General features: G+C 44.4%; 1 protein-coding gene across 1 annotated transcript in view; it reads right to left on the minus strand.

The window, feature by feature from the left end:
* Positions 1-27,295, minus strand: part of Wwtr1 (WW domain containing transcription regulator 1) — a 111,999-nt gene that overhangs the window by 17,201 nt on the left and 67,503 nt on the right. Inside the window, exons 3-4 of the mRNA XM_075950538.1 lie at positions 23,201-23,337; positions 5,548-5,750 (exon numbers count right to left, since the gene is read on the minus strand). Coding sequence (XP_075806653.1) covers positions 5,548-5,750; positions 23,201-23,337 — 340 coding nt within the window. The remainder of the gene's footprint in view (positions 1-5,547; positions 5,751-23,200; positions 23,338-27,295) is intronic.

Raw genomic sequence — 27,295 nt, forward strand, 5'->3', positions numbered from 1 at the left:
TTAGTCCACAGTCTGTTTCTGTTCTCGCCTAGAATCACATAAAGGAAGACAAGATTGAGACATTCTTTTTACTGAACACAAAAAAGGTGAGGTGGATTTCTGAAACGGGAGTACTTCCTCATACCTCCGCGGTCTAGCTTTCCTTAGAGAAAAGCGAGCCTCCATTTTAAAACAATGCCCAATTTATTTTCAAAAGGACGTTTTATTACGTATGTATTTATTTAAAGGGACAAATAAATATTGTACTTATGATGAGGGGTGGGGGAGTCCTTTATAAAAGATTTGAACCGGAACTCTTTCTTTTCTCCCCATTTCCTTACCCCACCCCCAAAGTCTCACTATGTAGCCCTGGCTGGCCTAAAACTTGCTGTGTAGACCAAGCTGCCCTGAAGCTGGCAGTGGTCCTTTGCTTTGTAAGGGCTGACACAGATCACAGGCATAGGCCATCACCCCCTGTGGTAGCAGTCAATAAAGGAAGACAGCAGATGCCCTCAACTCCTACACAATCCAACACTTGCTCGAAACTGAAATAGAAGCTGCAGTCTTGCTCCCTGCCCAACATGTGTGATGAGAACATTGATTGAGCATAAATAAAAGAATGAATTTTAACAGCCATTTCTCTACAGATGATTTAGGTGCGTGCTGAATGCCAGATGGCAGGAGCCCGTCAAACTCCTTAGTCAACTCTGAAATCTAACTCTACACCGTGGGTTCTGAAAAGTTAGAACCTGTGTTCCAGAGGCTGTGAACTGGCCACCGTTTACCTACCCTACACGCTTTGCTAAGTATGTTTTTAACTTTCCTGAAAAGCTCTTAAAAACTCAAGACATAAAACAGCCCTCTAAGCGGCACTCTGAATTCTGCGTCCCTATCCAGGGAACCGTGTATCAGGAACGGCCTTGTGAAGCTGGTCAGCTGGCCTACCCCCCTGACAGTGGCTGTCAAGCTTGACCGAAATCTGTAAGACCAGTTAAAAGAATTCTGAGCCTGCCTCCCTCCGTCTGTGTCCCTGTGTCACCCAGGAAACCAAAGGCTAAGCTTAGTCAGCATGTTTGTTCACAAGCTATATTCTTCTACTCACCTCCCTCCCCGACGTTCCAATTAAAGAGAGAATAGAGGTAAAACAGTATGGAATCCGCTTGGAAATAGTAACAGTCTCTCCACAGTGCAGGCCCTGACAAGTTCGATTCTGCTGCTTCAGCAGGCAATGCTAAATTTAGGGACTACATTTAAGGAAATTTTCCCAGTTTGGGGGAGGGAGTGATACGGAGGTTAAACCTAAGGTCATGCATGTCAGGCAAACCATCTACCGCGATTCCACATCCCGAGTCCTTTTAAAGGATGTGTAACATGTGTGTCTATGTGCATGGTGTGTGTGCATCCCACCTACGCATGCATGCACACCACGGCACATGCAAGGAGGTCAGGAGAACTTGTGGTAGATGCTTCTTTCTGCCTTGTGATATCTGGCAGACATGGGGGCGAGTGCCTGTGCTCCCTCTCACAGGTCCCTCTTTTTACGTTCTCATTTTGAGATAACTAACCCAGGCTGGCTTTCAACTCCCATTGGTAGCCCCCCTTACCTACGTCCCAATTCTCCTGCCTTAGCCTCCCAAGCAGTTAGGATTAGAGGCCTGCCTAGTCAGGACGCTGAATCTGTGGAGGCGCTGCCACTTTGATTCCAATGTAGTAGTTGGTGGACAGCTTGTTGGCCAGGAGGAGTAGTGAATGGGAAGAGATAAAGGAACATACAATATTTTCACAGAAAGTGAATTTGTCTGGGCTCAGGGACAATAATAAAGGTCAAAGAGGTAACCACTAGGACCCCAAGGAGGTAATAGTGTTAATTTTCCCTTTGACCCACAACTTGGAAGCAATTGTTTTGTCTTCTCTGTGACCATAGAAGCTACATAAAGTCAGCTATATGCCGTTTATCTTCCTATTCCCAGTTCCATATATATTGGTTACGGGAATCAATGAGAAGATAAAGGAAGAAAGGGGGAAATCAGGTTTCTACCCTGAATCAATGGAAACTCACGTTAGAACTGCAATCACACTGTCCCTCAATCTATTCTGTCAATGCCCTGAGTGACTTTAGCACCATTGAGCTAACACAGGACAACACAGGGACAGCGGTCAGAGAGTACAGGCCAGCAGGTCATGTAGTACAGTCGAGGGGTGGCTTCCCCATTGGGGCAACATCAAACTGTACAGTAATAAAAGAGTAACAGAAGAAGACAAGCTATACCATTAGAGATCTCCTGCAGACAGGAGAGGCAGGCTGGTTACCGACCTCCCAGTGAGCAAGGGATGTCCAGGCTGCTACTGGCGACTGAGGCTGAGAAAACCAACAGGAGTTACAGAGAAACCACACATCTCATCTGGAAACACCAGCCCTTTCTCACCACAAATTCCTGGTTGGTGCTAGAAAGGAGCTGAACAGGTGGATGGAAGACCTCATTTACTTTGAGTCTTTTCCTACCCCTATCCTGGCTAAGACTCAAATGACAAAGTGATAAACCACCAGAAGAAGTCAAAAAAGGCTACCAGGGATGGACAGTGTGGCTCAGTGGGTAAGGGTGCATGCTGAGCAAGCCTGGCCCCCTGCGGCCAATCCCCAGCTTCCGCGGGGAAACGAGAGAACTGGCTCCTGATGATGGTACTTGGCACAACATGTGTGCACATACACAGTAATAACAAAAGCCTGCCAAGGGGCCGGAGTAATAACTTAGCAAGTAAGAGCAGTTGCTGTTCTCACAGACGGTGCAGGCTCAGTTCCCAGCACCCGCCTGGTGGTTCACAACCATCCTGTTTCCTGTGCACCTGCCTGGTGGTACAGCCATCCTGAATTCCTGTTCCAGGGGATCCAATGACCTCTTCTGACTTCCCAAGGAGCCAGGCATGCCTCTGGTGCACATGCACACATGCATGCAAAACATTCACAACACGTGTCAAATAAGACATGTCTTTAAAAAAAATGAAGCGCATCAAAATGATATTCAAGATATCCTGGAAATGTTCCCAGAAAACACTCCCATGCCATTATCATATGGCCTTATTACATATGACTAGGGAACATGATGGTTGGTGGGGGGAGAGAGATCAAACTTCCATGATTATTAGTTCTATTCAGACATTTCGCCCCTACACTCCAGTGTCAAAATAATAATTTAAAAAGCTATCAAAACCATCCATCCTGTCTCCTAACTAGACACACACACCCATACCCACCCACCCCCCACACACACACAAACACACACAGTCAGAGCTGAGCCACACTGCCAGCCTTTCGCCTTGCTGTGCCGTGTGAAGGACTGCACACTGGGCTGCCCTAGAATGCACCAAGTTCCCCAGCTGCCGGGGATCAGCACTGAAGGAACTATGCTGGCATTTCTGTAATATGAACCATCAAAAGTATCTGTGGCTCAAAGGCACCTACAGTGAGCCTCAAGGAAGCACTCCCGGGCACTTTCCCCCACCCTTTTCAGAAATTCCTTCTGTGGGAAAGGAGGAGATGGGACAAAAGAAAGAGTTATACAAGAGGAAGAAACAGAAACACATCATTCCTAACAGAAGAGTGATTAAAAACAAAGATCAAACAAACAAAAACCCACCATTTAAGATCATTGAAAAACAAAAGTGGGGAGAACTTATAAGTGAGACCATAATACTGTATAATTCACATTGTATTTCCAAATAAGAAATTGGTCAATTCCAAGTAGAAATATCCTAGGCGATGGTGGTGCTTGCCTTTAATCCCAGCACTTGGGAGACAGAGACAGATGGATCTCTGTAAATTTGAGGCCAGCCTGGTCTACAGAGTGAGCCCAGGACAGCCAGGGCTATACAGAGACATCCTGACTCCAAAAAAAAAAAAAAAAACTCGCTAACTAAACAGAAATATCCAACCATGGAAAACAATAATATGATTACTTTTGCCAAGAAACATTATTATGACGCATCCAAGAAAGCAGAGATTTAGGTCCTAGGAGTAGAAGCCACCACTGTAGTGCCCTAATCGCTGTCTTAACTAAATATTCATCTCTTTTATTTTCAGAGCTTACATCTGAGATGTATTTGATGAGCACGACATTATCGTTGAACGATAGAACGATGTATAGAGTTTAAAATAACAGCTATAACTTGGGGAAAGTATTTACCCAATAACACTCCCACGCTCCCTTCCAAGGACACTCTTTGAACAGCTGAAACCATTTCCTTAAAGTAGCTAAATGACTCAAACTCAGCCCCTTTCTCCCTTCCTCCCTCCTCCTCCCCCCCCCCCCCCCGCCTCTATTTCTCTGTGCTAGGCAAGCACTCCACCACTGAGACACACCCCCAGCTCTAGGGCCTCAAACTCCCAAGCATTCTGAGTCAGTCAGTCTTCCAAGTTCTAGGTTGAAAGTGTGCATCACCATGCCTGGCTTTTTGTTGTTGTTGTTGTTTATGGGGAACATCAATACTAAGCCCCCAGAAGACACACAGCAGTATCCTGTCGACCAAATGAATGTACACAGTATGACGCACATTAACCGGACTGAGCCAGACAAAGAGGCACATCCCTATCCCAGGATTCAGGAGCTGAGGCAGGAAGATAGCACGTTTGATACCAGGTCCGGGATTCATAGCAGGACAATTTTTTCTTTTGATGCAGGATCTCTGGCTTTGTAGGCCAGGCTGGCCTTTGTACTCACATGGATCCACCTACTTCTCTCTCAAGTGCTGGGATTAAAGGCTTGTGCTAACTATGCCCAGCTATAATAAGACATAGTCCTAAAACAAAAGTCTGATACCCATGCAGCTCTGTAGAACATTCTGACTAAATCCATATCCAAACCAGTTTCCTTTCCATTCTGCTCTGTCTTCATCCTTTTTTATGCTCTACAGGAGAACAAGATGGTTGGCCACAGAAGACATGTTTTATGGAATGCCTCTCTGCTATCTCCTTAAGAGAAAGGGGACAAAGCTGACACCATTTCTAGAGCCAGCCCCTAAGACACTGGCAGCTTCTAACCCCCATGGCTTCCAATGTTCTCTCCTGGAGGATTGCTGCTATCTGTCCTGGTATACTTGAGACTGCCATGCTTCATGTAATCCCAACTAAGCTCAACCTGCCAGCAATCCTCGCCATGAGCTTACATGGTCCCGAACCTTGCAAACCACCTGCCAGATGACTACCACTGAGTGGCCTCAAGGACAACAGAAGTCCTTTCTAAATTCTTGACCTACAAAACCGCAATTAAATTAAATGACTCTTTCAAATCCCTGGGTTTGGAGGATAATTTGTTACAGAGTAATAGCTAATTGGAGCATGTTCTTTCTTAATTTTTCCTTTCTCTCCTCATAAACATTATCAGTGAAAGCAAAGGCAGCCATGCCAAAACACATGTCCTTGAACTCCTAAGTTTAGCCCTGAAGATAGTTCAGGAAGAGACAGTTGAGAGAAGAAACTGAACAGGAGGCTTTGACCTCATCCTGAAGGCACACAGCCACCCAAGGCCATGGGGCCTCCACAGGGCCTCCACAGGGTACCACGGAAGACCATACCTGCCTCAGGAGCTCCTCTTGACGCATCCTGATCCTCTCTCTCTCCATCTGGATCCTCTGGAGCCGCAGTTTCTGCTGCTGCTGCTGCTGAGTGGTCAGTGCATTGGGCACGCTCATGAGCCCCGTGGGTGGGTTCGGGGTTGGGTGGTTCTGTGGACTCAGGTTACTGGGCACGACTTGTTGCTGGTGTTGGTGATTCATCACTACAGGAGGAAGAACACACAGATCAATGACCAGGGCCTAGGATCCCTTATCATAGAAGGATCAGAATGCTTTGTGCTTTGGAGTATAGATTCTGAATTCCTTCCGATCACTTTACTATTAATCATTACTATTTTAAAATTATGCCCTTACTTCTATTCACAAAGGTACAAGTATTAGCCACACACCCAACTCATCTAGTCTTAGCTTTCTGTGCTGCTAAAAATTTTATTTCAGCCGGGCAGTGGTAGTGCACACCTTTAACCCCAGCACTCAGGAGGCAAAGAGAGGTAGGAAGATCTCCGTGAGTTCAAGGCCAGCCTGGTCTACAGAGTGAGTTCTGGAACAGCCAGGACTGTTTCACAGAGAAACCTTATCTCAAAAAAACCAAAACCAAAACCAAACAAAGAAAAAAAATATTTCACATTTCCTATGCCTAAGATACATTTTTATTACACTTATTTATTCGGGGGGGTGCATATTGGTATGCGCAAGCCACAGCATACATGCATAGGTCACAGCTGGTTCTTTGTTTCTACCATGTGGGTCCCAGAGTTGCACTCAGGTAGTTAGGCAAATACCCTTACCCACTGAGCCATCTCTCACAAGCTCCATTCTTGGATCTATACTAACCACAACATAAAACAAAACGGTAAAAATAAGTCCTACAGAGACTGTCACAGCTTAAAAGAGGTTTTTCTCCAGGACACCTGGGAGTGAGTGAATGTTCTCAGACACCCTGAATATCTGCACAGCAGCATCACAGAAGGCTACCACCAATGCTCAATAACCAGGGGGTAGACAAGAACACTCAGGATGCATGAGCGAACTGAGAACAACGGGGAAAACCAGGCCTCCATCATAAGAGGGCCTAGTCACACTTTGTTAATAAGGAGTAACTCCTGGGACTGGAAGTGTAGCTCAGTGAACAGAGCACTTGCTGAGCATGCAGGAGGCCCTGGGTTCCATCCCCAGCATCTTGTTCACCCTTACAGGAGACATCTGCATCTGTTCCTACAGATGTTCACTCTTACGGGAGACACCCAGGCTTTTCCAGACTTTACAGTTAATAATCATGGGTGTCCAGCCTAAATGGTCAAATCTAAATTCAGTGCAAGGAAGCAACAGCTCTACCTTCACTTCCACGGACATCCCCCGAAAGAGTAAACACCTGTAAGAGCAAATTTTTTATAAAACTACAATTTCTTTAGTGAGTATAATTAATAGACAGACAGACAGACAGACAGACACAGGAAAGGGCAAGTCTATAACATCGTCCATGAAAGTAAACAGAGACAAAGGAGTTGTTTCCAGGTGTGTTATGTTGTCAGTCAAGACTGTGGACTGTTGGACTAGAAGAACATATTTTACTGCTGGATTTCTGTCTTGGATACACTCAAGGGTCCCCTTTCCCTTTCGGAGAGGGACATAAAAGCACAAACACATCTATCTATCTTGCAGGACTCTCCCTCCTGAGTAGGAAAACCTAAAAAATGCTGGTCAACTACAACTTAGTAAATGTCTTGGCAAAGCACTGAATTATGAACAGGACTAAACACGAACTAACAATTATTAAGCTCTTACTATGTGCTTAGCTCTTTGAAGTCTAACAAGTTGCTTCTAAGGCAAAGTCAGAGAAGGAAAGCAGCAGCCAATGATGTGTCTAGTGGCTGTCTGTCTAGCAGCTGCTGAGCAAGACACAAAGTCACAGAAGAACAAAGCAAAACAAAAAGTCTTGATGGGGGATAGGCTGAGGCAGGAGAATGACCTATGCTAAGGTAGAGTTCGAGACCACCTAGAATACTGCAAGACAGTCTGAAAGAAAACAAAAACAAAAGAAACAAGAAACAGGACAGGGGCTACAGAACATAAAATCAATCTATCCAGAGTCTCCACACACAAAATGTTGACGAGTTGTGGAATCATCTAGATGGAAAACTTTACCCACAATCCTATTCTTTCTCCTCTTTACAAACGTTGAAACTAAGGGTCTGACCAGTCATCCTGACTTCCCTAGAAGTGAGGGGTTTCCTGGAACACAGGGCTAATTCAGGCAACATCTCTACCAGACGTAATGGCTTGTGATGCTAGGCCTGTGACTCTCAGCAGCCCCGGGGCTCCCTCTTAATGACAGAATGCTTAGAGAACCAACTGTCACACCCTGTTGATATTTAAGACTGAGGCCAGCAATCCAGGATGGCAGTCAGTGTAGATCACAACACCCGGTCTTGGTAGAGGGCATATATTTTATTTACTCTGTGTGATGGGGTCTTAGTCCAGTTAGACCAATGCTTCTCAAATGTTTAGTGAAAGGTTCTTTCCCAGGAGCCCCTATCTAGCTTGAAGCCAGGGTACCCTTTGTCGAGGGATCAGTCCGCAGTTTGCCAGGAGCCTGGGCTGCTGTCAACAGGGCAGCAGAAGAATTCTGCTCTCTGAATTCTCTTGGGATCACTTTCGCCCCTATAGGCATTTCCCGACCACCATGTTAAAACTTCACACTTAGCGTCCAGAGACCATACACGCTTTAGCTACTGCACGCACACCCCTTAGGGTTCTAGCATTGGCCTTTGTACATGCTTTAAAATGGATGATTTCTATCAATTCACTGATTTTTAGAGCCGAAGGTTCCAAAATTTGGAAGGTTAAATGACTCAGCACAAATGACACACGCGTGCGCACAGAGACCCCCAATAAACCCAGGAAACCTGAACGTGCAGGATGTACCAGAATGCTGCATAGGCATTGGCTAAGGGCCCTCTATTTCTACCCTTCCAAACCCAGAAGTCCGAAATAACTGGTACGCTAACTTGAATAGGATAGCTGGTTTCCTTTGTCCTACCTCATAAAGAAGTCTCTTGCAGACTCACTTGGGGGGGAAAAAAAACTTAATCACATTTTGATGGTGCCCTATTTGCGTGATCTAATTTTATACACGCAAACATTATAACACTTTGTTCTGGAATAATAATACCAAAAAAAAAAAAACCAAAAAAGCAAAAAAGCAAAAGCAGACATACTTTTGAAAGATTGTATTTCATGATTCACGTTGCAGCTATAATACTAGGCCTTCTGGCCATGTAATGATATGGAACTCCAAGGAGTCATGCCAAGACATACAGGTGTAGGTCGTTTCTGACTTCCATACGGACCCAGCGCACCAAGTCTGCAAAATATTCCGGCAGGAAGCGGGTCTGCGTGCAGCTGCAGGCCTTTCCCCAAACTCTGTTTATGCGCTATGCATGGTTTAACTCAGGAACCGGCCAACCCCAGGTGTCACGCAGCCCTGTCTGATGGGAAACACATGTCCACAGAGGAGGAAAGAAAACCCAGCCACAGGGCAGCCTTGACTCAGTCATGATCCAGTGACTGCAGACACATCGCTTGCCTTCCTGTGTGTCTCTTGGCTTCTGCCAACAAGGAGCCTCTTGTTTCTCTTATTTCCCAGAAACGGTATTAGCCGTCCAACAAGGTCAGAAAAAAATAAATAAGTAAATGGGGTTGGGAGGGGGGCAGCTTTTCACTTGCTTCCAGTGCTAGGCTCTAAAACTCTGTAAGTTTTAAGCCAAGAAGTTGCTCCATGCCAATTTCACACTGAAGCCTTTCTTCCAATTCTGGATAAGAATACTATAAAGAAAATTCTCAACTGGCTCAGTTGATAAGCACGGAGCTCCGGGACAATATATACACGGCTCAACTTTCAAACCATTTGCAGGTGCTCCAAAGGCCCACGACACAGGCTTGCAACTCTCCGAAGGTTCCAGTTCCTTCTAGTAGAAGAGCTTGCAACCCAACCTGCATTTACTTCCCAGGCACCCTTGGAATTTTAGCATCAAGAAATCACTTTCCTGCTTGTAATCCCGCCTGGCCATTTAGGCAGTAATCTTGTCCATAGACCAGTGCACAAGTAACTGGGCACATCTACTCTGTTCAGGACGAAGACAAATGCTCGCTGGCTTTTATGTTCTCCTAGTGAGCACGCTCTCTGGGTATATAAGTTATTAACTGTCAAAAGATCTGACTATAGGATCTAGACACTGGGTCTCATCATTGTAACATATCCAGGAAGATGTGAGCGTGGGCATGTGTGGAGGGGAGGGGAGCAACCCGCACATTTTCCTGTCATGTTGATTTCTCAATCCTTCTTTGTGAGTGTGTGTGTTCACCTAAAGTGGTATTAGAATGTGCAACCCTAATTCCATCTAATTGCTGGAATATCTCGAGATTTATCCAAACTGGTGTGTCGGGAAGCTCAGCTACAAACACCGCATTGAGCAAACAGTGTCCTAACGGGGACAGTAGAAACTAAGAGCTTTTACTGGGCTGCCCCCCACAAGCCATCTTTCTGATTTTAAATTTGTTTCCACGGCTGGGCACTGTCAGAGAAAACATTGTTCTACCACCTTCAGAGAGCCAGCACACCTCTATCCCATCAGGAACTAGAAACTCTGATTTTTATCATTTCTTTTCGTTAACTGAGAAAGGTTATGGTCACGTTGTAGTCGCTAGCTTTGCCGAATGGGTTTGCAAATGATTCCAGGTGCAAGTCATTGCAGCCCAAGCTGAAGAGCAGAAAACGGGCACCCACAAGGAGAAAAAAAGATGCGGCCAGTGTGCTGAGTTTAATCTCCTTTTGGGATATTATTTATTCTAGTAAATACCCTTATTATTTAAAGAGGTCACACCAGAGACACCAAGACTGATGAGGTGGTCCAGTTTATGAACGGGGGTTCAGGTAACAACCAAACACTGGAAATTATTGGCTCTGCCAGAAATCACAAGCATTAAGATGAGGCCTTAGCAAAGATAGCAATGGGACATGGGTGTTTTTCCAATTTAGAACCACAGTGGGGTGGGGTGGGGGACCAGACACAGGATTAGCAAACTATAATTCAATGCAGGGTATCAAGATGGAAAAAGCTACTCAACCCTGTGGCTTGGAGGATGTGTGTATTTCACAGAAGGCTGTACTTAGCTCTTAAGAGGATGTCTAGAAAAAGTCAACTGCCTTGGAAATAAAAGGGATCAATACGAAGAGTGGTGACTTGGGGATCTTAAGCTACCCCGATCCTTTCATCATTCCGGTAGTCTATGGTTTGGTTTTGTTTCCAGCTCAGTAATGGAAAAGACCGCTGGGTCCCTTCCCCTCAGGAGACTATAGTCTAGAGGGCAGACACACAAACAGCAAGTAAATGGTATCTATCCTTTGATTCAGGGACAACAAACAGTCCAGGAGGGGATGTGAGAGGCCAGGGAGGACACCAGCCAACAGCATGCGCCTCACGTGACAGGATGTGCACTCAGGAACTCGGAGCGGCTGGAGCTGCCTGCACAAGCCAGATATCAGGCTGGCATGGCGTGGAAGGGGTTCCTGAGTTCCCACTTGAACTTAGGAGCTACAGGTAGTTGATGGCTTCCGGGAGGGGAGGGACAGCCCGTTTTGTTTAAGGATGTAGCTCCTGGTAGGCTGGTGATCCACTGGACGGCCCCACAGAGGGGGGGTACATGAACACACAAATTGGACTTGATGGGTTATTAAATTAAACCAAAGAAAAAGATACAAAATTGAGGGAGATAAGGAGATGGGTAGAGGTGAATTGGGGAAGAGTTAAAGGAAGACGATAGTGGAGAATATGATCAAAATCCATTGTATGAGGTTCTCAAAGATTTAATAAAGATACTTTTAAGGGGAGAATATTCCAGACCTATGTCCCTAAAGTACGTGTGCAAAAGGAGCAGTCCCTGTGTTCCAAAGCAGAGGGCAAGGGGCGGCAGACGGTTCTGTGTGGCCCAGGGCCCATGGAAGGCGCCATGCTAGCCTCAATTCCAGAGGCATAGGAATCTCCTTCAGGCAGAAAACTGCCAAGTGGTTCACCTGCTATGACCAAATATAAAATTCTGGAGAAAAAAAAAATCCAGATATGGAGAAATTAAGGTATCCACTGTGAAGTTGCAGAAGGTCAGAATTAATGTCTCTCAACTGCCTCTCTTGGCCCCGTGAGGAGATTCAGGATCATAGCTGGAGAGAAAAGTAACATGGTTTTGCCAGGAATGGGAGGGGCAAAGCAGCTTTTAATACACAGCCAAATCTGGCCCCAAGTAAAACAAAACAAAGGCCCGAAGCTCTGCATTTTACCGGGAATGGCGTACAAAAAACAAGGTTGTGTTCTTAACAGAAACCAAACAAAATGCCCAACAGACGAACTGTGGCTCCCAATTTCCTAAGGTTCTAAGGTTCCGGAACCTCCGTGGTTCCGAGGTCAGGCCCGCATGCCTGTCTGGAAGGTTGTAGAAAACCTCTTGAGAACTCCCACTATCCCTGCTTGTTGAAGTTCCTCTAGACAGTGTCCAGACAACGTTGAGGAATCACTGCTTGGTGCTTTATCCCCAGAAAAAAAGCTTATTTATCCTCAGAATCACGTGGGTCTCTCCCTCATGAATGACCTGACTTCCTAACGGAGACTGTCCCGCAGAGCCAGGGATCTTTGCGGTCCACGCTCTCACGGTTGCTCTGGTGCTCGGGTATTCATTCTCCCCTTGAGCTTTATTGGTTTGGTTCACTGTCCCTTTTGCAGTCATGGATTTCTTTTAGCTCAATTTAATTCTTATTCTTTTGAATGATGCATATTATAAAAGAGGAAGAAATAAATGTATGGAAATACCAGATTTTATTTTTTATTTTTTTAGAGAATTTGTGTTTTGAGTAAGACTGGCCCCATAGGCTGATTGATATATTTGTATGCTTAGTCACCAGAGAGTGGAACTGTTAAAAAGAATTAGGATTAGGAGATGTGGCCTTGTTGGAGGAAGTGTGTCACTGGGGGTGGGCTTTGGGGTTTCAAAAGCCCACATCAGGCCCTCCCTCCCTCCCTCTCCCTCTCTCTCTCTCTCTCTCTCTCTCTCTCTCTCTCTCTCTCTCTCTCTCTCTCCCTCCCCCCTCTCTCTCTCCCTCCCTCCCTCCCTCCCTCCCTCCCTCCCTCCCTCCTTCTTCTTCTTCTTCTTCTTCTTCTTCTCTCTCTCTCTCTCTCTCTCTCTCTCTCTCTCTCTCTCTCTCTCTCTCTCTCTCTCTCTCTCTCTCTGCCTACCTGCAGACTAAGATGGAAAATTCTCGTCTACTTCTCTCCAGAACCATGCCTGCCAATCTTCCTGCCATGGTGATAACGAACTCATTTCTGAAACTGTAAGCAAGTCCCCAACTAAATGCTTTCTTTTCTAAGAGCTGCCTTGGTCAAGGTGTCTCTTCTCAGCAATAGAACAGTGACTAAGACAATTAGCGTAGTTTAATTAAGAAACAAATATCCTGAAAGCTGCACAGGAAGTCATTACATTTAAAAGGCCACATCAAGAGATATATATACACTATTTCTCAAATGTCCTGATGAATGGAGGAGGCATATTTGCTAAATGAACTCATGAAATATGCCCAAAGCTCACATGCTATGGGAAATGAAAATAGCAGAAAAATATCCAGACTCATGTTTAAGAATGAATTAAGATATGCATGCAGAAACACTCAAAATGATAGTAACTACTCCAAAACCACAGAGAAACCCTGTCTCAAAAAACCAAAAAAAAAAAAAAAAAAAAAAATGATAGTAACTAAAGTCCTGAGGTTACATGTAAAAATAGGGCGGGAAAATAAGCAAAGTCAGGTGACATTTCTGGTTTCAATAGGCTAAAATTAAACTATGTAGACAGTCACACAGAAGTATTGTTTGTCAGGTAAATAACACCCATGAAGCTGAAATGAACCACATTGAGATTATCATTGGATGGAACATCCATTGCAAGGGAGTCTCTGTGTCTTTGAGCACACTTCATTGATTGATGATAGAAACGCTTTCCTCGGGGGCTGGAGAGATGGCTCAGCAGTTAAGAGCATTGCCTGCTCTTCCAAAGGTCCTGAGTTCAATTCCCAGCAACCACATGGTGGCTCACAACCATTTGTAATGAGGTCTAGTGCCCTCTTCTGGCCTGCAGGCATACACACAGAACATTGTATACATAATAAATAAATAAATATTTAAAAAAAGAACGCTTTCCTCATAGTTTATGGAGTATTGAAGCAGCCAGTGACCCAGCAACTCTGCCTGCACCCCCAGTTCCTTCAAGTGATGATCAAAATGAATATCCAATATCCCCCATCCTGTAGCATATCAACACTGGGGGCCTCTTGAGGTGACATGATAACAAGAACAAATCATGGGGCTGGAGAGATGGCTCAGTGGTTAAGAGCATTGCCTGCTCTTCCAAAGGTCCTGAGTTCAATTCCCAGCAACCACATGGTGGCTCACAACCACCTGTAATGGGGTCTGGTGCCCTCTTCTGGCCTTCAGGCACAACGCAGAAAGAATATTGTATATATGATAAATAAATAAATAAATATTTTAAAAAAAAAAGAACAAATCATTTCTGTGGTATTCCTGCAAAACAAATATAACCAAAATCTAAGTCATAGGAGGCATGAGACTAATTCAAATTTAAAGACTCGCTATCGAGTAATTAGACTATAGTTTTAAAACCAAATAGTCAAGGTCCAGAAAAACTAGAATTGGGGAATCACTCCAGGTTAAAAGAATTTAAGGACAAACTGGGGATACAGCTCAATGGTAAAGCATTTGCACAGAATGACTCAGGGCCTGGGTTTGATTCCCCAGGACCAAGAAAGAAAAGAGATAGGGAGGGGGAATAGACTACATGTTCCGTTAGATACAGAGCCGTATCGGTGTTAAATTTCCCTGGTTGTGATGCCGCTTAGAAAACACAATCTCAAGCTCCACAAATACTTAGGGGTAGAGATCACGATGTCTCCAGCTTTACCTTCAATAATTAAGGAAAGGGGCTAGAGGTGCAGCAAAGTGGTAGAATAATTATAGAATGTTCCAGGCCCTGGGCTTCATCCTCAGCCACAGAAACAAAACTCAGTTGCAGTGATGTGTGGTGGTACTATATTCCAAACACTAGGGGGGCTGAGACGGCCACTAGTTTGAGCCTAGCCAGATGAGACCTTGCCTCAAAAAATCAAGTGAGGGAGAGAGAGAGAGGAGGAGGAGAGAGGGAGGAAGGGGGGAAAGGAAGGAATGCATATACACAGATAATCAAACCAAGATGCACTGACAAGCAAAGTACCAACAGCTAGCAAAAGTAAAAGTCACAAAGGATAGATACAGCAATTCCTTGTACTAGACTTAAAACTTTTCTGAACTTCAAGATTATTTCAAAAATAAATTCAAGATTTTTCTTCTTCCTAAATAAAATCTACGTGTCCATTCCCCAAACTCTGCAGAGGCTTATAATAGTTTTTGCCTGGTAGGGTACAGAGAAACCGTATCTGTACTTGGGCAATGGTTTCCATTAAATTCTTGGGCTTTGAGGACATCCCTATTAAACAATGAGTTTTGTTAAGCAACTTCAGTTCGTGAGGAAGAACAGAACCCTGGATGTGAAATGTAGTGCATCGTGCTGGTGTGTGTGTGTGTGTGTGTGTTATATTCGCTGTTCCTCCCAGCTCCCAACACAACTGTGACTTAAATAATAGTAAAAGCCGCTTAGTAAGGCAAGAGACAGATTTCACAACCAGCTTCTTTCTGAAGAAATCCTCTGAGGACAGGACACCCAGATCGGGAAATTATAAGTTTTTTTAGGGGGAATCTGGGGCACCAAGAATTTTCCTGGTCAGCGGTGGAGCCCTGACATGAAAGCCTTTCCTTTTCCGAGCTCAGAACGGTAACACTGGGCTACTGTGGCCTTAGGACGGGGAGAAAATAAACACCTCAAAAGGGGGCCAAGTGGGAGATGGAGAAGAGACCAAACTGTCAACACGTGGAGTGAGGGATGACTTAGCCAAAGCCATTTTGTTATCCATATAATTTAGGCCTCAAAATTTTCCTTAGACTGCAAGAAATGTACTGTGTGTTTAGGAGAAGACTTGCTCCAAAGAGAGGGCAAGCATTCAATGGTGCACGCTGGGGATCTAAGAAGAGAGACATTTGGGAACATCCCTAACTCTTGCGGCCAGGCAGCAGCAACAGAAACAGAACAAAAATGACGTGATGTGGGTAGGAGCAGCATCCACAGGCCTTCAGAACGGAACATGCTCTAATTAGCATTGACAATGGTGGACACACTGCACAACTGTTTTTCTTGATATCTTGAGGAGGATGTTTGGAACAGCTAAGTGAAACTAAGCCGGCTTCCCTTTCTTTTCTCTTTCTTTTCCAACTTTATTCTTTCCAGCTCTGCAAATATTTAAGTCTTGGCAAAGTTCAAAACTCACAACTCGCTCTCCTCCACTGTCTGAGAAATATAATACTGAAAGGAGAAAGGACGAAAATAATATGGAATGAAATACATGGCCTGTGCTGGAAAGCAAACTAACTAACTCCCACTGAGATTTCCATTATGGCTTAGATGAAAACATCTAGATGTACAGGTAGGAAGCATCTGGATATAAGGGGAGAATGCACATGGATATAGGAAGCCTAGGAATATATAGGAAGGAAACAGGGACGTATAGAAACAAACATGAAGATGTAGGTAGGACACATCTGGATACCCAGGTTGAGAAACAGAGCCAGAGAGAGAGCTAGGGGCCTGGAGAAAACATACTCCTACAGCTATTAGAAATGGTTTTATTAAAAGACCAATAGCCCAGGGCCTGGAGAGGTGCTTCAGTGGTAAAAAGCACTTGGTCTTACAGAAGACCTGAGTTTACAGAACTTACACGGCGGCTCACAACTAAACATAACTCCAGTTCTAGGAGATCCAGAGCCCTTTCTGAGCTCCATGGGAACCAAGCGTGCACACGGTGTACAAGACATAATGGGTGAGCGAGGCACTCATACATACATAAAATAAAATAGATCAGAGAGAGAATAAATGAGAATGCAGTATTCCAACCAAATCTCCCTTCACCATGGTCGGTCTTCAAACAATACTCATAACTGAGTATGCCCAAACCATGTCAAAGCAATATTGTAAATACAATGTTTATGGTTTTACTCCCAAACAACATCCAAAGAAACAGGGAAAAAAATAGAGTAAAGGGGGCCCAAAATGCACTAGAATATTTATTACAACAACGTTTATAATGGTGAAAAGTAGAATGAACCTTTATGTCTATCAACAGGAGACTGTTTAAAGAAACTATAAAAATGGGGCAGAGCAGCCCGAAACTTTAATCCCAGCTACTGGGAGGACCGACAATCTGAGAGCAGACAAAGTGAAACCCTGCCTCAAGACATCAGTAAATAGACTAGCATCTGGCTTGATGTTAGAATGTTTGCCTAGACCTGTGTACAATCTCCACCACTCTAAAAAGGAAAAAAAAAACATTAATTAATTGATTGAAAAACTAATGACCTCACTAGCTAAATAATTCGTGCAAGGATTACTGTGCAGTCCATAAACATGATACAGTGATTTATAAGCTAGAGAAACATACCCGAGTTCATATATAACTTAATATTATAAACATGTAGCTTCTTATTTATCAAAATTACATGGAGGGCAAGGAGAGATGGCAGAGGCAGGTGGGTCTCTGTGATTCAGGGCCAGCCTGGTCTACAGAGTGAATTCTAGGGCAGGCAGAGCTACACTGAAAAAGCCCTGTCTCACACACATTAAATCACTGTATGTTTATGTGCCTAAGGGACACACGGAGATGTCAAAGGACAACTCCAAGCACTGGTTCTCTCCTCTACCATACGGGCTCCAGGGATCCAACTTTGAGACTAGCGTCTATTCCACTGAGCCAAGGCAAGACAAATACGTAAGGAAACACAGAATGATTTTGAATAGCAAAATTACAGTAGCTCTTTATTCTCTTTGCTATTGTTGAGCAGCATTAGCTGCAGTGACCAAATAGCTATTATTTCCTGAAGGCAGGCCTTCTTAAATCTCACTGACTCAAATATCTAAGGCCTTATTTTTGTTGCTGCTTTTTTTTTTTTTTTTTTTTTGGAAGAGAGAGCTTTCTCTCTTTAGTTCTTAAATAAGGAGGAGTACCAACCAAGGCTTTTGTTTTCCAGGCCTCTCATATGGTATTATTTTGCTGACTTCATCATGGAAAACTGTTCAGACAAAGCACGGAAGAACAGCTGTCCCTGACCACCACCAACTGCAAAACACCCAGGGAATAAATTTAGACTTCTAGAAAGGAAAAAGAAATCAATCAGTTGATACCAGTTTTGGGGTGGTTGCAGGGTATGAAGATCACACACAGGAAGAGACAATATCACCAAAGATCCAAAGCTGAGATCAGAGAGGAGAGTTCAAGCATCATTCAACACTACCCAATCTGGAGCAAGTGCCTGAATATCCATCCCAGAATTATATTGGTGCGGGGGTGGAAGGATGGGAAGGAGGTAAGGCTCCAAATTCGTGTGACTAAAATCCTCCTCAGCAGGGGATGTTGCTAAGGAAGACAGGTGACAGACAGAATTTAAACTATCAAATTCTTCTCAAAACTCCCAACAGAGGCATTTACTATTTGAAGAACAAACTCATTCAACTATGTATTTTTAAAATGTTAATTTCCTTTATGGTTAGGACTTTGGATTTTGTGTTTTCTCTCCAAGTAGGTTATTTTTCTTTTATTGGGTGAAAAGTTTGGCTTTTGTTGTTGTTGTTGTTGTTTAAAAAAACCACTTGATGTTTTGAGATTTTTCTGTTGGGAAGGAAGATGGGGTGTTGAGAAGGAGGTTGAGTAAAGTGCAGGTAAAATCAGGAATTTTCTACTGGTGCCAAACCAATTCTTGACTAGACTCTAAGATCAGTGTGGCCTAGGATGATCACTACTTGCTTCCTTTGTAACAAGTAGTTGTTAAAACAAATCTTCACAATCAAGTATTCTCCTTGTTCCCAAAGAAGCATCCTGGGTCACTGTTGCTGCTTGGAGGACCACTGCCTGGAAGTTATAACTGGCTGCGACTGCTTTCAAAGCACTGAGAACGGCAAATGCTCCCAGGCCAACCCTACATCTCAGGGCCTCAGGACTGCTGGGATTGGGACAAAAGAACTGCACGTCACAGTCTCTTCGTAACAAAGAAATACTTTCACATTGTTGAATGATTTTAGTATTTATGTCTGAGAAATGTCACAATGTGCAGAAGGGGAAATTTTCCCCAGCTGCAGCTCACAGCGCGAATGCCATCCCTGAATTTCTCTGCCGTGGCCTGACAACGGCGGGGCTGGGGCAAGCTTTGTTTCTTGGTACAACCGGTAAAAGCACAATTTACCAACAAAAGTGCCTCGCTGACAAAGGCTGCCATAACCAGCTGCAACCAGCATGGTGATATATTCTTGTAATCTCAGCGCTCAGAAGGCTTAGGTGTGGAAGCAGGAGGATGGAGAATTTGAAGCCAGCTGGGTTGCACAGTGAGTTCCAGGCAAGCCTTAGCTACATAGTGAGACCCTGTTAGAAAACAAAACCCAAAACAAAACAAAAAAAAAAATCAAAAACAAAACTGTATGCTGGGTTGGGGACCCCTGAAGGAAGAACAACATAAGCTTTCGTCTACTAGAGTCCTGCAGAGGCTCCCCCTGTGAGGGTGCAGGGACCAGGAAAACCTAGCTCTCCAGCTCACAAGAATAGCTACAACAGTGCATTTCCTGGTACACTTGCTGCTCAGAACTATCTAATATACCTCAAGTCAACTCCACATGAGGATCCACTCATTAGCGCCACTGTGCAGCCTCAGAAGTTAAATTACCGAGTCAACAACAACAATAAAGCCTAACACAAGAAGCTCAGTTATGACCTCACATTACCTACTACACAAAAGAGTCCCCCAGGATCTCCTCACCCAGATCCACACCCTAGCAAAGGACTGAGCATGGGAGCAGGCTCCATTTTTCCCCATGCCCATTGCTCTATACACTATAACACTACTTAATATAAGCATAATTTCTTTGGATCTATATTTTTTCCTTCCTACCATAAAAATATGGGGGGCGGGGGGGAGCCTGGGTGTCTCTGTGTAGCCCTGACTGGCCTGGAATTGAACTCAAAAGAGATCTGCCTCCTTCTGCCTCCCAGTTGCTAGGATGATAGCTATATGTCACTTTCATATAACTGCTTCACTAAAAAAGAAAAAGGGAAAGGATATTAATAATAATTAAAGTCAACAGCCTACTTCAAACATGAAATTTTATCTGATTTGTGTTATGGGTGGGGATGATCAACTTTCAAATGTTTAGTCCCTTTTCCCACCTTCCCTGTGTTGCTCAGAGGTGAGGACCCTTAATATATTAACAGTCCCCAAACAACCGTACTCACAGGGCTCCCGCCTAGAAATGTCTCTTTTTTTAAAATTTATTTTATGTACATTGGTGTGATGTGTCAGAGTTTCTGAAACTGGAGTTACAGATAGTTGTGAGCTGCCATGTGGGTGCTGGGAATTGAACCCAGGTCCTCGGGAAGAGTAGCCAGTGCTCTTAACCACTGAGCCATCACCTCTCCGACTCCCTTATTTCTTATCTAAAGCCTTCTAGCATCTTCCTTTCTCAGGTGTCTGGTAATTCAGACTTAAAAACCACCAATCTACTCAGACAAAAATCAAACAGCAAAACCTTCCAGTCAACCAAATGTGGAAAATATCAGCACTAAAACTTAAGTTGGAAATTATACCATGCTGGAAGTATTTGAATTAAAGTAGAAGAAAATTGGTTTTTGCAAATTTCCCCTTCATAGGCAATTTCCTGATAGAAAATACAGCGTTTCTGAACATACAGTCATCCTGTCCATTTGTAGAGTCCCCTGTCCTTACAAAGTCACTAATTCCAAGATAGCAATAAGCAATGGGCCTTCCCTTGCACAGCCAAAACATGGTTAGATATTCAGGCTAAACTTTAGAAAATACCCACAGCACTCAGAACTCATTTGGATATCTGGCTAGCGCACCTTAGAAGCCAGGGGCAGAGGCACAAGTCACAACCTAACACTTGGGAGGCCAAAGCAGGAAGATAAGAAGTTCAAGGTCATCCTCCAAGTCAAACTAGGACCCAGCAAGAAATGTGGTGGTTCACACCTTTAATCCTAGCACCCTTAGGACCTGGCCACCGGAGGAAGGAGTTGAGTTCTAGGCTACCCTAGTTTGCATGAACTCCAGGCTAGAGTTCTAGGCTACCCTAGAGTTCTAGGCTACCCTAGTTTGCATGAACTCCAGGCTAGAGTTCTAGGTTACCCTAGAGTTCTAGGCTACCCTAGTTTACATAAACTCCAGGCTAGGCAGGGCTACCAAGGAGCTCTTGTCTCAAACACAAAGCAAGGAAGGGAAGGAAGAAGTGCCCCATCACCCTGAGGCTTGGCCAAATTGGTTTCATCCCAACCACACAAGGTGGCTCAACATACGCAAATAAAAGTAATATAATATACACAAACAGACTTGAGGACAGAAACTGTTTAAGCTTCTCCATGGACGCAGAGAAGACCTTTGACAAGTTCAACATCTAGGTACCCTTGGAGAAGACGACAGTCATTATAATAAACGACACAAAACTGACAACATTTCTTTAAAATCAAAAATGAGACAATGGGCCAGGTGGTGGTGGCGCACGCCTTTAATCCCAGCACTCGGGAGGCAGAGGCAGGCAGATCTCTGTGAGTTCGAGACCAGCCTGGTCTACAAGAGCTAGTTCCAGGACAGGCTCCAAAACCACAGAGAAACCCTGTCTCAAAAAACCAAAAAAAGAGAGAGAGAGAGAGAGACAATGGTGCCGCTCTCCCCTCGCCTGCTGAAAACAAACAGCACTTGAAGACTCACTCAGAGGAAGACAAGAGGAGGAAAGAAAATAGATACAAATAGGAAAAGGCAGTGTCAAAGTATCAGTATTTGTAGATAGCAGGATCCTGTACTTAACAGATCCTAAGGAATCAACCAGGGTTTCTCTGTATAGCTCTGGCTGTTCTGGAACTCACTCTGGAGACCAGGCTGGCCACCTGCCCCTGTCTCCCACATGCTGGGATTAAAGGCATGAACCACCATCAACAGGTCGCAGGATATAAAATCAACATACAAAAATCAGTGGCCTTTATATAGACCAATAGTAAACTTGACAAGTTAATTTTTTTAAAAAAATCTTAAAATTAACACTCTAGGAGGTATTCATGTCACCAAGAGGGTGAATCATCCCTATAATGAAAACTTTAAAACGTTAAAGAAATTGAAAATAGCTGGGCAGTGGTGGTATACACCTTTAATTCCAGCAATCAGTTAAAAGTGACAGGTAGATTTCTGTGAGTTCAAGGCCAGCCTGGACTACAGAGCAAGTCCCAGGACAGGTTTCAAAGCTACAGAGAAACCCTGCCTCCAGAAGAAAAAAAAAAAGAAAAGAAAAAAGGAAGAAGAGAAAAGAAATTGAAAATAAGGAAAAGACGTTTTATCTTTATGGATAGACAAAATTATATACTATAAAAAAAATGACGATATTATCTTAAGTGGTCTAAAAGGTTTAATGCAACCTCATCAAAATTTCAGTTGAATTCTTCACAGGACTAGAAAAATAAACGAACAAAAAATAACCCAAAAGCCACAGTGAAGTAGAAAGGAGCATGAAGAGCCATGAAGAGCCAAGGGAATCCAAAGCAGAAAGAGCAATGCTGGGCTATCATAACACTTGCTCTCAAATTAAACTATGGGACCACAGTCACAAAAACTGCAAGGAACAAGTACAAACCCAGGCATGGATAACAACAGAACAGAAAAACCAGAAATAACCCACCCCAACCCCCAGCTATAGACACCTGGGTTTCTTTGTGTTTGTACTTTTTAAAATTTTGTTTGGAACAAGGCAGTGGTGGCGCACGCCTTTTATTCCAGCACTTGGGAGGCAGAGGCAGGCGGATCTCTGAGTTCGAGGCCAGCCTGGTCTACAAGAGCTAGTTCCAGGGCAAGACTCCAAAGCCACAGAGAAACCCTGTCTCGAAAAACCAAAATAAATAAATAGGATTTGGTTTGATCGTGTGTATATGTGTGGGTATGGTATAAATAAGTGCCTACGAGGGCAGATGTCAAAGGAAGCCAGAGGCATAATTACTCTGGATCTGGAGTTCCGGGCAGACAAGAGTACTTGCTGATCTCGCAGAAGACCATGGCTTGGTTTCCAGCAACCACAAGGCAGCTGCCTCAATTCAATCCTACGGGTTCTGGCGCCCTCTTCTGGCCTCCACAGGTACCACATATGCACAAGATATGCATACAAACATGCAGGCGAACGCATCAAAGCTTACTTTAAAAGAATCTTGGTCCTCGGCTCCTCCCTGCCTGCCTTTTCTTCTCTTCCTCTCTGGTTCTTTCTCCCCCTCTCACTTTTCTCCCGGCCCCTTCTAGGGGCCTCTGGCTGAACGCTGCTCCTCGTATCTACAATAAAAGCCTTCTCAACCACACTAGGAGCCTCCTGCCCTCAAGGTCACTCTGACACTTCCTTCAGCTAGGAGTCAAAGGTTGGGGCTTACCAAGATTCGGCTGGGACACTGCCATGGACCTCTGCGGCACCGACGTGGATGTGATGGCAGGGTGGAGGTTCACATGATTCAGGGGCTGATTCATCGCCTTCCGAGGGTCTTGCCATGTGGTGATCTTTTCTATGTGACTAAAGGAAGGAAGACAATGAATGACTTGTTAAACCATCGGTATCGTCATCATCAGCATCACCAGCAACAGCACACCAGGGACACTGGCTCCTCCCCTTGGGTCGGCTTACAAGTGGCTGACAAACTGCTTCTGGTTTTACCCAAGGACTCCCTAGCCCTTTTGGCCATGCGTTCTGCTTGAGCTGCGGCAGCGTACAACTTAACTCACAGAGCGTACACACATTGGCACCGACACCGCGGCTGCTTCCTGGCCCCCTCTGGTTCCACATTCACAGATAACCCTAGAAGGCAGCCCTCCAAAAGCTGGTCACATACTCCACCCCCAAACCACAACACAGATCATTGTGGTTTACTTTTCAGCACCTGCCCCTCTCCATCAAGCTCAACCTTTAGCGGGTAGGTGTGGGTAGGTGTGGGTGGGTGTGGGTGGGTGGGTGGGTGGCTGTAATTTAAAGATGAGTAAATTCACACAGTGCCCCTACTTTGCTTTATAAATATAATCAGACCTTTCTATATCCATTAAAGACAACAAACCATGATTTTTCAAAACTGAATATTATCCCTTTGTTCTGGTCTTATAACCAGGTTTGCCTCTTCCTGGCAAGCCCTTCTTAGACACTTCCTGAGATGCAAAAGGAAAGTGATTGCTGCTAAACACACCTGAATTTTGAATAACAAAGGTGTTCTTATCTTCAGTGTTAAGAAACTACAATAGCTATCTCTCTGGATTTATGCTAGGCCTAGAAATTTCCTTTCTGTAAAGTTGCTTTTAGTTTGCTCTCTCTCTCTCTCTCTCTCTCTCTCTCTCTCTCTCTCTCTCTCTCTCTCTCTCTCTCTCTCTCTCCTCAGTTTTGTTTTTTCTTTCCTCCCAGTTAAATGCTTCTTCCAAGACTGGGATGTGTTACCATGGGAACTCTTTCATTGCCTAGAAGAGTGAAGACATGGACATTCTTCTAAGAGTTTCAAGTTGACTATGATTTTTAAAAAAATAAATAAACAATAAACCAAGGGCCAAGTGCCGGACATGGGGAGGGTTGGGGCCGGGGTGAAGTTTGATTACTGAATGTCAACCCCAGCAGATGTCATCTCAATCTTCAAAAAAATGCTGCAGTGAAATGTTTCAAGGCTTGAATAAAATCAAGTCAGCCTCTGGGCAGAGGAGACTCATGTAGCCCCAGGGGGTTCTTCACAAGCCATCAGAGTAAGGAACTAACAGCAGAAATAAAGCTCATGTCAAAATGTAGTAAATTCCCTTTAGCAAAGTAATCAGAACTAAAGAAACTATGGCTGTTCTTACGGGGCCAATCCTACTGTTTCCAGACTAGGAAGAAGACCGCTGGGGGGGGGGGGGGGGGGGGCACTCAGCACGTGAGGACCTCAAAGCTCCAGAACCCATGCAAGGCCTGACATAGTACTGTGTCCATTGTCACAGTGCTGGGAGGCAAGACAGAAAGCAGCTGTCATCTGGCTAAATTGGCCTATAGGACAGCAAACAACCATGAGACCCAGGGTAAAGCAAAATAAAACACCCTAAACCTCAAAACACCTGAGGTGGTCCTCTGACCACCGCATGCTCTCAGGCAGCAAATGTAAAACCATCTCTCTCTCTCTCTCTCTCTCTCTCTCTCTCTCTCTCTCTCTCTCTCTCTCTCTCTCTCTCACACACACACACACACACACACACACACACACACTCAAGGAAGGCTTATCTTAGATAAGTACTTTCTGCTCTGGTACCATAAATCCTTCTCTGAGAAGTGTTCTAAGATACCAGCATCATAAATACTGATACTATCTGAGAACCCGCATCAGAGCCCAGTCTACCCCTGATAGGGAGATATACCAGTGTACTGGATGTGTTGACAGAGATGGGTCACTGATGTCAGACATGTAGGAGCCAAGTTGAAAGATTACCATAGCAACTGGAATGCTCCATTCCCAGATGCTGAGCCCCACTCTCCCCACTTCTAAACAAGCAGCTGGTGGCTCATAAATGTGGTGGGACATAGTGGGGCCTGTGTACAATGCTGTCATGCCAAGTGGTGGCTAAACCCCGATGCCTAAAGACCATCAACAACGCTTTCCAGCTTCCCTTCCTTTGGAAAGAGGGCAGAGCCTCCTACCCGGACATTCTGCTGCATCCTGATGATAGGTCTGACTCCAACGACAAAAAAAAGGACTTACCCCAGGGCTTGAAGTCCTGGAATTCCCACAGTATCGTGGTGGCCACCACAGCCTGCCCTCCCAAATCTACAACCAGCCAATCACTTTTTAAGGAGCTTTGTTCCCAGCTCTGCTGATTGTGTCCTCCACGGCCTTCCATGACACCAACAAAAGAGGAGCCTTGCTTGGGTGCGAGACAGGAAAGCTGAGCTGATATCGGGGAGACTGCTGTGCAGGGGTTGTGGATGAGTGGCTGGACACCACTCCAGCCTACATGCAAACTCAGGGGCGACTGTACTGGTTACTGGTTAATGGTGGTGGCTCCAGGTTAGACTTGACTAATTTCTCCCCTGGTTTAAGCCATTTAGAGCCTTCAGCTCTGGTCCCCTCACCCACTCCCCAAACCCAAAGGATGCTGTTCACGCTTTCATTGCCCTGCCTCATCTCAGGTCCCTCTATAAGGCTGAGTCACTTCCTTTCTCCTGTTTCTCAGTGCAAGCCTGCTGCCTGCCAGGACTGAGAGTTAGCTAGACTAATCCCCACTTCCCCACTACTCCCACACCTCCTTCCTGGCTGTATTCCCTGGCCAGCAGCGCTACTTTAAGAAAGGGCCTTCTATTTTTAAAGTATAATCTCCTGTGGAAGTTAACATCAACACATCTATATATTCATATATTCAATTTTCCTATACTTTAAATAGTCTATAAATACATGCCGTCTTATTTTCAAATATGAAAAGGGAACAAAAACAGGGGGAACTAACCATATATAATGACATAATCAGGTAATGGATTGACTGGTAGGGATTTTTGTTTGGTTTTTTGTTTTGCTGTGTTTTTCCTATTGAAGTACTTTTAACAGTGACTCTGAATTGTTTTCATAACCAGCCAAGGCTGAAATACTCATTGAAGGCACAAAAAAGGAACAAAGGGAAATTCATGTGCAAATATGTACATGACCTGGAAGATAAATTTCGGGAGATTTAAGGGCCAATCACACTCATTGTTACATGTTCCCCTCTAACACCTTTACACCCTCTCAGTCTGGGGACAGATTTCTTCCTTAATAGAATATAAGCTCTTTTCAGAATATAACAATATAAAAAATAGGAATGATTACAGGCACTTCATTTCGAATGAATTTAGAAATCCTCACAGCATGGGTAAAGAATCTTCAAATATATAATTTTGGAACTGGGTGTGGTGGTGCGCGCCTTTAATTCCATCACTCCAGGAAGAGTCGGGCAGATCTCCTTAAATACAAGGCCAGCCAAGGCTTTAAATTTAAGGCTACACAGAGAGACCCTGCCTCAAACAAAACAAGGCAAAAGCAAAACAAAAAACAAAAGGTTTCCCACTCATCTTCACGCAGTCCAAAAAGGGGGTAAATGGAACTGGTCTCTTGGCCCCATGCTCCCGTTCCTAAGAGGAAGGAAAACTTTTCTTGACAACCAAAAACGTTTTCCATAGACTTAAAACAAAATCCCTACAAAGGTTTTCCCATGAAGGGCCTTGAATAGGGAGGTGGTCACAATAAATACAAAGGGGTGGCCTTTCTCCTTCCTTTAAAGGCCAACTCCAGTAGCAGGCTTCAAACTCCAGCAGGAGTTTGCTCCACAACTGGTCAGCCCTGAGTGAGCTGCAGCTCCAGGGACCTGGGCTTTGCCAACAGACCGGAAATACCAGCTCACTGGCCTCTGAGAAGATTCTTGACTGGAAAGGATGGCTTCTGGAAAACTGGTGTATCAAATAATCTTTCCTCGTGGATTAATACTTTCTGCCATAAAGACGAACG

The sequence above is a fragment of the Microtus pennsylvanicus genome, chromosome 16, assembly GCF_037038515.1.
Source record: "Microtus pennsylvanicus isolate mMicPen1 chromosome 16, mMicPen1.hap1, whole genome shotgun sequence".
NCBI classification, from domain to species: Eukaryota; Metazoa; Chordata; class Mammalia; order Rodentia; family Cricetidae; genus Microtus; species Microtus pennsylvanicus.